This window comes from Papilio machaon, chromosome Z, assembly GCF_912999745.1.
Source record: "Papilio machaon chromosome Z, ilPapMach1.1, whole genome shotgun sequence".
NCBI lineage: Eukaryota > Metazoa > Arthropoda > Insecta > Lepidoptera > Papilionidae > Papilio > Papilio machaon.
This window is the reverse complement of record NC_060016.1, coordinates 3,116,562-3,127,917: the sequence shown is the minus strand read 5'-3', so window position 1 is coordinate 3,127,917 and position 11,356 is coordinate 3,116,562. Positions and strand designations below refer to the sequence as shown.

The 11,356-nt window shown below is 32.5% G+C and overlaps 1 protein-coding gene across 2 annotated transcripts; it reads left to right on the top strand.

The window, feature by feature from the left end:
- Window positions 1-2,201: 2,201 nt before the first annotated feature.
- On the top strand, window positions 2,202-10,449 carry LOC106720012 (ankyrin repeat domain-containing protein 11). Of its 2 annotated transcripts, none has more exons than XM_014514548.2 (13): window positions 2,202-2,794; window positions 3,003-3,173; window positions 5,936-6,116; window positions 6,230-6,347; window positions 6,496-6,694; window positions 6,912-7,057; window positions 7,146-7,274; window positions 7,546-7,603; window positions 7,925-8,067; window positions 8,836-9,017; window positions 9,146-9,254; window positions 9,395-9,556; window positions 10,174-10,449. In XM_014514548.2, the coding sequence occupies exons 2-13, from the start codon at window positions 3,101-3,103 to the stop codon at window positions 10,345-10,347; spliced, it is 1,674 nt and encodes a 557-aa protein (XP_014370034.2). In that variant the 5' UTR covers window positions 2,202-2,794; window positions 3,003-3,100; the 3' UTR covers window positions 10,348-10,449. The 2 variants fall into 2 exon arrangements, with proteins under 2 accessions (XP_014370034.2, XP_014370033.2); XM_014514547.2 differs by having other exon boundaries at window positions 6,230-6,368.
- The last annotated feature ends 907 nt before the right edge of the window (window positions 10,450-11,356 follow it).

The following is an 11,356-nucleotide window of genomic DNA, read 5'->3' as shown; positions in this document are numbered from 1 at the left end:
TCGCTTTTTTTTTTTAAACGGGAATGAGAAGGATGACAAAACATGTCAATACATCCGTATCATGATTGTTGATGAAATATTTAGGGACATACATTTTTTGCTAAACGTTCATTCTGTCTGAGTATTCCCGTTGTTTACTTAATTGCCCGTTGAAGTAGGTATTTAGGAGATATGACATAATCATTTAGAAACAAGACATTACAAAAAACGAATTACGATTTACAGCGGAGTATTTGATGCGCAAAATCGAAGCGAGTCGGTAATAAATTACAATAATAAGATGTTTTCGTAACTTATCACTGACTCACTTGTTTTTGTAATATTTAGTCTTATTTACCAACTTTGATATTGAAATGTATCACTTATCACAGACTACCGCTGTCTTAAGTCGCCATCTTGATGTTTTTCCTTCGTTGTACAGACCGACAAACTTATCTGTCCTGGTGGCCATAAGTGGCACTAAATTGCAATAGCTTATTAGCGACCCCCCATTATTGTTAAAAAAGCGTCACAAGATCCTTTTAGTACTATAGCTTTCGTGTCAAGCTTTTTTCTGTTATGTTGTTTTTAATGCCTAAGTAGGTTTAACATAATTTGTGACAGAACTAACCGCGATAGCAGTGCCTCAACGGATCAGATACGTTTGTCGTATGGAAAAGTTCACTTAAATGCCATCTGTTGATGTAAGCCAGTACTTTTTTCATCTTTTTATTTTGGCTCATTATTTTTACTTCTAAATTTTTTTTTAGACGACTTCAAAAAGAAGGAAGTTATAATATTTAGGATACTACAAACTCCGATAGAAAACTTTTGTTTGTTATATTTGCTTTATTCTCTCGACCTATATACCTTCAATACATAAGACCAATTATAATCGACCCGTCGTATATTAGCGTTCATAATTTTAAACCTTGATTTAGCTCTTAGCGCTCGGATCACTGTATGTAATATTTTGTGACTGTCGAAATAATTTAACGTTATTTTCCCCAAGGCCACAGTATAGGCGTCCATTTTATAACTTTGACAGAGAGCATGTCAGCATACGTAATACGCTACACTACACAGATATTAATTTTAATTTTATAACTTTTCCTTTTTATTTTGAAAAATATTATATTTAACAATGATTAGTTTGACGCTGTCACCTATGAAGTATGAAATTAAATGAGTATGAGGATTAATGTCGTACTTAATGGTCGGGTGTCGTAGTGTCAACCGTATGCGCTTAACGAATAACTATGAAATATCGGGTATCGGTCTTGTATTAATATTAAATATTAATTGGACATATAGGTACTAAATTTAAGGCATTTTATTACTTTTCGTATTTATTAGTTATTAGGCTATGTATCGCACAATTAAAACATTAAATACCTTTCTTTTTGGATTGTCATCACCTAAATTTTCGGTCAAAAGTTAGTTTTTTTTATTGAGTTTTGAAAAATGAAACATGATAGAAAGAAACAGTTTTATTTTTTATTGTAATTAAAAAAAAACAATAATCATGAAGTTATCAATTGCAAGTTCTAGGAGAACAATCATCGAATATCGAAAAGATTCTTAACCATAAGAATTATCAAACTAATCATCTTTATTTAAACAAACTTTACTAACTTTTAGAGATAATACGCCATGTTCATGTGTGCTGTACTTGCACAAAAAATAAGAGTCTACAAAAAATGCGACAGTTAATAAGTACGTATAAGATAGGAAAGAACTAGGAACTGTGAAATTAAATTAAATTAAATAGGATTGTTAAATGACGGCATCAACATGGCAACCCACAACGCTATTTGGGGTTGCTAGAGTTAGTAGAAAGTAATTTTTCCATTAAATTTCTTGGTTTGAGTATTTTGTTTTTTTTTTTTAGTTTTTTATAAACATAAAGTTATTTAGAGAACCAATGCAACATGCATTTTATAAAAAATAATTTGGCACCTTTTAATTACTCGGAATAAATTTAAACATTATTATTATTTTACAAAAAATATTAAGAGGCTAAGAAAATTATCGTAACATTTTATTAATCACTTTACGTTTTAGTAATTGGAATTACAATTATTTATCGGGTTCAGTCAGCAAGTAACATATTTTTTTGACTGCGTACATATTTTACTGAGGGGAACGTAGTGGCGCAATAATAAAACCAGTTTTGGGTATTTGGTTTGCTCTTGGTACGTTACTCAGCGCTTACTTATAATTACTAACGGTACCGAATATTAGTAACATTGTGTATTGTATAATCTTTGCTTGGTAGCTGGTAGCGCATTGCGTGGTGGTTTGGTTGTAGAGTCAGTTCAGTGTTCAATTTGTCGGTAGTTAAGGTGAAGTTACACTGTTGTCTAAATTGAAATATAAAGAAGGCATTCATCAGAATAAATAGAAGGCAAATAATGCCACATGCTTTCAAACGCGCAACGCGCAACTCTAAACTCTACCAATAGAGTTGGTTACTGTGTTTATACTTGTGTAGAGTTCTAAAGTTAAGTGTAGAGTTACGTTAGTAGGATTCTAGATTACTGACTTACAGCTTATGGATATGGATCCGAATTTAGGAAAATTAATCACTTTCCATTGATACAGTTTTTGGCAGTAACCGGTGTAGATTTCGGACATAGTTGCATATCGACATAGTTATCTTTGCTGTTTGTCTGATTGTGATTTTTATAAATTAATAACGCTTGAATATTTTATCAAGCTGTACTTAATTACGTATTTCTTCAAGATATTGTGTGACATAATCGTGTTATTCGGAATTCAAATTCTCAAAGTGATTTCTGAAAAGTTTAAACGGGTAAGTAAAGTTTTAGCATAGTATAGAGTTCAAAAATAATGTTTCTCGCGTGGTATTTTTTTTTTTTGTTATTGGAAATATAAATATATTTATTTATATTTAAATAAATATAATATCATTATTTTGATTGAGAAATAAGTTACTTATATTTAAATTAACAAATTTTTGATTTAAACAAAATTAACAACTGCAAATCTTATTATAACAGATCATCCAAAAACTTCCCACGTTGGATGTACAAGGGATGAACTGCACCAGGAATACTGAAAGTGATATTCGGACCAACTTTAGCAATAAAAAGGCACTATGGAAGGGCTAGCATCGGCTGATCACTTTGATAGTAAGGAAGTTTCCCAAGAAAAAGTCAACAATGTTGAAGGTATGTTATTACACATGTATCATTTCAATCATAACAGTTAAAAAAAACCATAACTTTATTAAAAATTAAGTAAAATTTTGTCATAGGATATACTTTTCTCCGAAGTAGCTTGTCACAGTGCACCTTGTATGTTGACTTGCTAAAAAAATATTATTCTAATACATAATTAATTACTAATACTCACTAATCTATTAGTTACACTAATTTAATTAATAATACTGCATAAAACAATCATGATAATGATAGAATTCTTAATAATCTCCTAATTAGTAGACTTAAATGGCTCAAGAATTTTAAGTAATTACATAGGACCAGTTACCATTAATTAAAGTTTTCTTCAATTAAGTTTCTTTGGGCTACAAGTTATTTAAAAATGTAAAGGGATATTGTCAACTAACAGTAGGAATTGCAATATAAATCTTTAAAATATCAGTAAAACCTGGTCAAAGATCCCAACACTTTTGGTAGTGTAGCAATTTTGAAAATTAATTTCTTAGCTTTAGTCTTTAAAAAAAAACTACACCATTTTACTCCCATATTATTATACCCATATTGTACAATCAACAAATAAACATATTATTTTTTAATATTATATTTTTAATACAAATTTAACTGCCTAAATTGCTCACTACATAATTAAGATCAGGATGAAGTTATTACAGTTCTTATAACTTAATAATGTTTTTATTTTTATTATTATTACACATGTGTTTCATTGATGCCAGTGTCAACATAGGTAATGTCTCCTTAAGTCACCCAGATTATATTTAAAATTGTGTAACTTCTTTAATTTATTATGTAAATAAAGACGTTTTTATTATTGGTTTTTTATATATATATTCATCGAAAATTTGTTCATATAATTGATAGAAATTTATTCTTCGTACGCCATATTTAAGGCAAAGGCAGAAATAATAAAATCGTTCATCCTGATATTTCTATGTTAACCCTTCTAATACGCGCTCTAATATGTTTTTAGCTTTCAATTCCGACTATCATCGACGATCACCGATTTTCAAATATCAAAATAAACTTTTTGCAAAACAATTTCCGACTTTTTCATGTCATGTGACAGGTATAAGCAAAGTTCATGTAAAAAAATATGACCTGTAAAAGTCTTGAATATATTTGCAAAATATTTTACTTGATTTGATATTGTAAAAGTCCAATTTTTAAATTGAAATTCTTACAATACAACATATTATTACAAAATAAATAACATTCGGCTAATTTGTCAGGTAGAGCTGGATTGGGTTGGTACGTCGTTCGTTCGGTCTATTGATTTAAACGATGATATAATCTATTTTTTAATATTAGTTACCGCGCGAACCGTTATGTAGTAATTACGTTGTACGTAAACATCATTAGTAGAGATTGTTTTTTTTATTAAATAAAAACAAAACAATATAGAGATACGTGGATTAAATTTAGTGTATCATAATTAATCTTCAATAATAAGTGAGGATTAATTGAATATAATTCCTATAACAATGTTATAGCATGACGATGTTAGGAAGGAAAGAGAGGTGGAGATGAACGGATACAGGTATATGTGGGTTCACGGGGAGTTGCGCCGGGAAGAAAATCAATACAGTACGCTGCACGGGACCACCACTCATTATATTTATGTTCCCGACGTCAATACAATGACCGTTTTATTTAAACATCGCTTAATATATACTATTAAATTAATATAAATCAATACAAATTAAGTTGACGTGTTATAAAATTGTGTTTTAAGTATCCGATGGTCGAAAGTTAGTTTTTACGTGTTCATTTGCCTCTTAGGCTTAGTGGTTTGTTTTTCCGATAACTAAACAATGTGTCCTAGTTACGATTCCATATAATCCATTATTCTAAAACGTTATACTTTGGTTTTGTAATGCGTAAAACCAAAATGCGGTCACGCAACAGAGGTAATATTTACCATTATAAAATAATAATTAATGATTGTTGTAATAATTGTTTCACTGTGATAACGTAATGGGAAAAGGTAAGTTTTAAATAATTATTCTAATGTTAACAATATGGTACGCCTCGCAAAAGATTCACAATATTTCTTCCCTTTTAGTTATTGGCTATTTTCTTTTGCATTTACTTTATTTTATTTCAAAATGTGATTTACTTTTGCGAAATATATTTATTTAAATCTAATATTAAAACCTCCGTGTAAATGGAATCCATTTATACAAATTAAAATCTCGATAACGTTACGTTTTTAACAGTAATAAAGGAGAACGTGTTAGAATTTATTTCATCTTCTTACTTTTGTTATAGCTTACAAGCTCGTAAACTTTTTATTTATTTTTTCTATTACTTGTTACCGAGGATCATTTCATTGTTTGCATCTAGGTTTTGGATAGTGTGTGCAGCAGTGTCAACCATACCATTGTTTCACTGCTGAAACACATGAACAAAAATATGTTTTACCATTTTAAAGTATCTTTGTAAAACAGAGATAATGTTTTTGTTCATGTTTTTCTGCTGTGGAAACATCAAGAACAACAACAACACCGTCTTTTTGTTCCGTCTTTCGTATCTCGTCGCTCACGTACTAGTTTTTCTTGTATCGATATTAATTCCCGAGAAGAAAGAGTAGTAACAGGGAGTAGTAAGAGTAGGCAAAGCTGTTTGAATAGACAAGGAAGAACTATGATGGTATTATGGTTGACCATTAAATTACTTTCAATGTTAATCGTAAAGCTTTCGACAACCATTCTCTTATTGAATTCATATTAATATAATAAATTTAATAATTTCAGAAAAGACCCAGGTGACTAACGATAATGAGCCTACATCTGGCTCTAAACGGAACTACGCTGACGGGCAGCTGAACGCCGAGACCAACGACGATGACGTTACCAAGAAGAAGAAGAGAAAGGAGGCAGAAGATAAAGAGCCTGTGGCGAAACCCGCCGCCGCAGCGCGTGGTGGACCTGGACGGTAAATATTGCTAACAGATGATTCAAAAAGTAATAAATTGAACAGCTAAAATCATACTCGTTATTGTTGCGAAAGAAAACTTTAGTATGGTTGTATATAAAACATTGTTGTAGGACTCCGAGCGGCACGAAGCCGCCCGGGCCGGCGAGCAAGACGGGCGCCGCGCCGCTGGGCAAGAGCGGCGGCAAAGGCTCCTCCAAGACACAATCCGGAAAGGGCGCCGGAGGAAAAGTAAACAATCAACTGCATCAAGTAAAATATAAACAAAACGTTTTATTTTTGTTTTCACACAAGAGGATTTTTTATTTCATTTTATGTTTTATGAACATTATCTGTTTTATAAACTGTATATTTAATTTCTGAATGTATGTTTTAACAGAAAGGCGGTAAATCTCAGTCCCAGAACAAACAAGATAGGAAGAGTCCCGTTCAAAGCCAGAAGTCGGGTCAAGCTAAAGATACAGGTGATGGCGATTCCGAGGAAGTGAAGTCGGAATCCGGCCCCAAGGTGCCGCCGCTCAAGATCGTCATCCCGGGCGGCGCTGGCGGCTCAGGTGGGAGGAATGAACAGGAAGAAGGTATGTCACAAATCAAAAACGCTATATTGACATTATTCATATTTAACAAACAAAATAATAGAACTCTTTTTGATTATCTTTTGTGCTATAGTCTTTGTTTATATTTTACTAAAATTCTAAGCTGAGATAAGCTAACTCAGGAGATGATTAGCTAATAGACATGTCTGGAAGTATACTCTAAGTGAATATTAAATATAGTAGAAGTTTTTTTTACAAGGTGGTACAGGTCAAAGAGGCAGCGGCAAGGGTCGTGGGGGAGGTACATTGCCCTACGTCATCCCCTGCACCACCAACGACGCAGGACAAACATCTGACAGCTCCGATGGAAACAGTGATGATAAACGACTCAGTGAATGTGGAAAAGTAGGCCTTTATTTTTCTTTTATATGAAAAAGTGAAAAAAAAAACGTGATTACATTTTTTTTTAAATAATATATTTTTTATTCCCTAGACGGGTCAGCGAGTGCTTCGCTCGCACAGGACCAATGATGACAAGGATAAAGGTAGAACATCACCGCATGCTGGAGCCGAAACAAGAGGACAAGCTCTCAATCTAAATAAGAGCCCACCCCAGGGATCTGTAAGTGTATAACACAACGAACAACAATATTATCATTCGCAACTAAAACACTCATATAAAATTATAATTCCTCTTTCTTAAAAAAATAAAATTGATCTAAATTTTTCATACAGTTAATAGTGAAAACTTACCATTAAGCTATTAACAAATCGACCTATCTAACGAAAAGTGATTCATTTCTTATGAGAGAGATGAGACACTTATCTATAAAAAGGTCCAAATGTTATGTATCCGATCAAGCCGCTGTAAAAAGTACATCTAACCCGAGTAGGGCAAAAAACATTTTCAGGATCATCATCACGACCATCACTCCGGCCGAGAGACATCGGGTATGATTTTTTTTTAGTTCAAACGCTTTTTTATTTAGGCCTAATTAGTCCTCTTTGCCATCTCAACCTTTTCTTATTAGGAAAAGATGGGATGGGACAGTGGATTTGTCGGAGAACGGGACGCATAGGAAGGGGAAACATTCTCTTACTATGCGTCTCCTTATCCGTCGATTATAGGTAGGCAACGAGTCTGGTGGTCGCTTCGCTATTTCGGCGAATCTGGTTACCGCTTGCTCGTTTGCCATCCTATAATAAAAAAATAGCTGATTGTTTTTATTGAATGTTGATAATATTATATAGCAGTGCCTGATCCTTCTGTAGAGTTGCACCCGAGAAAGCGTAAGATCAAGACTTCGAAGGACAGCCACCGCGAGTCTAGACACGAGTCAACGCAGGACACCAGCCTCATACATGCGGTCACACACTCCAACCCTTACCAGATGCATTTACAGATCCGTAAACAGGTATCATTTAGACTAATATTCAACTAAAGGAGCGACTTTTTGGTATGAAATTTATATATTAAAATGTCGCATGAATGTTGCAACTGTTTACATGTTTTTTTTTTCTTATGTTTATTTAAAGCAAAACAGCGAATACACTACTGTTTGATGTCGTTATTATTGAGGCCTGGTTTAATAAAGATACATGCCTATATTAGACCAAAAACTATGTTTTTTTAATTAATTTATATGGATTATTTACCTAATTAGGTATTTTTTAATTCTATTTATATTCTTGACTCTTGTAAAACTTGCACGATGCTATTATTTCTTACCTATCAAAGAAAAACTTAGACTTGCTTATAATAAATATCCAGGTGTTAGTAATGAAGCTATATGTTACTGTTTATGTATATAATATTAAGCTGGCTTTATTCATTCTTAATTTTGTGCTCTTCATGTACAAAATTATTATACTCCGGCACCAGATTTAATTACCGTTTGAAAAATACACACCTATTATCAATTTAAACAAATACTAATATCTTAATAGCTGTAAAATGTTTTAATAAAATAATTGCCTGATTATATAATAAATAATATGTTCACATATTTCTAAATAGTAACTAAATAAATAAAGGACGGAGTATAGTAGTTGTGTAATTTTTGTTTTTTTTATATCAAAATGTATCAAAGGAGTAAACGGCCACCTGGATTCGCTGAAATAACGAGGCGACCGTTGCCCATAGACATCCGCAAATAAAAATAAAAAATCTTCTCGATATTTAGGTAGAGCAACGTCAAAAGAGCCTGTTCCCAGTAAAGCCGAAGCCGCCGAAGGACTTCCACAAGTATCTGATGAACCGCTGCACCTATACTCTGCAAGGCAATGTCAACTGTCCAGTTATCGAGATACCGCCCAATCTCGCACCACAAATGGTAGAGGAATTCAAACGACAGGAACAAGAAAGGTAAATATTATCATCAGGATATATATATAAACCTCTTTCATATAAGTCCAATACATAAACATATTATTCCCAGAATATTCAAGTGAAACTTAAATAGTCTTATCTTTCTTATTTTTCCCTTTAAACAGGACACACTTACGTATGCAGCATCTTGTTGAGAAGGAGAAGTTGGTGTTGTCCGTTGAACAAGAGATCTTGAGAGTGCATGGCCGCGCAGAACGCGCTGTCGCCAATCAGGTAATATTTTACAAATTTATATATTGTAATAAAAAAACTCAAAATGATACAAGGATTGTGATTTTTAAGAATATAATCTATAATCAACTTGCCTTTTCCTTACAGAGACAAAAAACTACTAAAATCCTGGTTATTTACAGGCTCTGCCGTATTCAGTTTGCACGGTACTCCGTGACAAGGAGGTATGCAATCTGCTGGCACCAGAACAAGAGGAGAAGCGCAACGCCCAGCGCTCCAGATGTAACGGCCGCCAGATCAACTCCTGGCTGCAAGAGGTCGATGATAAATGGGAGAAGATCAAAGTAAGTTTTTTATGTATGACTAGCTGTCGCCCGCGACTCCGACCCTGCGGGATTGAAAAAGTTAGCAGTTAGTAGCCTATATATTCTTCCAGACTATGTTCTACAACTGCGCCAAATTTCATTGTAATCCGTTGAGCAGTTTTAGAGATACCTTGTAACAAACATCCATCCAAACATTCGCATCTATATATATAGTCAGAAAGTGGTGTTAGTTACACTATTTATAACTCAAGATCGGTCGAACTGATTTAGCTGAAAATTGATGGGGAGGTAGCTTAGAACTAGGAGACGGACATAGGAACTTTTTATCTTGTGTGCATTTTTTTTATTCTGCGCGGACGGAGTCGCGGGTAAACGCTACTTTATAATTTTAGTTAAATTTGAATTCCCTACTTACTGACTATTGCTGCTGTTGGCTTGAATTAAATATATTTTTATGTTAAATTATAACATACTCTACTCATAAGACAATAAAATGCTTAGTAAGACAGTTTCTATGCCACAAATAGGTTTAATGGGGAATGTAGGGGGAAGCAGATAGACATTTGCCAATTATTTGATCACAAAAAAAAAACAAATTTGACATTTAAATGTACTTATTTTTTTTTATTCAACAGGAAGTAATGCTTCGTCGTCAGAATATGGAGGCAGAAACATTGCACGCCTCACAAATAATGGAATGGGAGTGGAAATTAAAAGATTCTGGCCTCTGCGAGTTCAATTCAAACCCAAAGATAGAGTCTGTACATGTGCCTCAGATTCATGTATCGAATTTTGATTTGCGCGCTTAATTTTTTTTTTTCAAGTTTAATTATGTGTATTTGCTTGTGTCCGTTTCACCAATAAGGCGTTTTTAATACCCATTAAAGGATGTGGTTAATACACCCTGACAAAACACAAATTACTAGAAAAAAAAATTATGAAAATAAAAAATGAAAATTCAATTTAATGATTCAGATGAATATGTACAAAATTTTTAAGATAGTAGCTCTTTTTTCTCCAAAATAACTGTTTAATTGATTTTAAATTCAGTAAAAACACATTTTTTTTTAAATATAGTTATAGCAGTTAAAGTTATATATTATACATTACATGAATAAAAATTGGAAGCAAAAAAAAAAAACAGATAAATCAATATTAAAATTGGTATAGTTTTAGTCACATCCCTTATGAATATTGGTGAGACGGCTCAAGGAGGGCGCAAAGTTAAAATTCGAAAACTTTGAAATCTCAAAAATTCCGGTACCTGATGATCCATCATTTGCTTTCATTTAACTATTAAAATAAAAATGGATTTTCAGTTCTCTGAATATTATGTTCTTTCATATTATGGTAACTGGTGATCTATCGCTTAAAGATTTAGATTGCCTGTTGCTATAATATGTTTTTTTTTTTAATTTTAGTATAATTTAAGAGAAAGTTTAAGTAAAATGTGTATTATTGGATTAGTGTTTGGGTGCAATTTATAAATTAAGCTAAGTGGAAGAGTTAATTGTAGATTGCAAGACTTGAAGAAATACGCGGGTTAGGGTAAGTGTGACTTGCCTATTAAGTTATTAGAATGTATAATTCCAGTACATTATCTTACATAATTCTTGTCAGAACAGTTGATATGATAGTTACAAAACTACAATTTTTCTTCGTTCAACTGAATTAAATGTTTTAGTTCAACATTTCAACTTTTCATATGGATTCAATTTTCATTTGCAGAATTGTTACGATTCTGTTTATTTTCTCTATAGATTTTTTTTTTGTAGTTTTATTCACTTTTTTTATATTTTTTTGTAGTTTTATTCACTT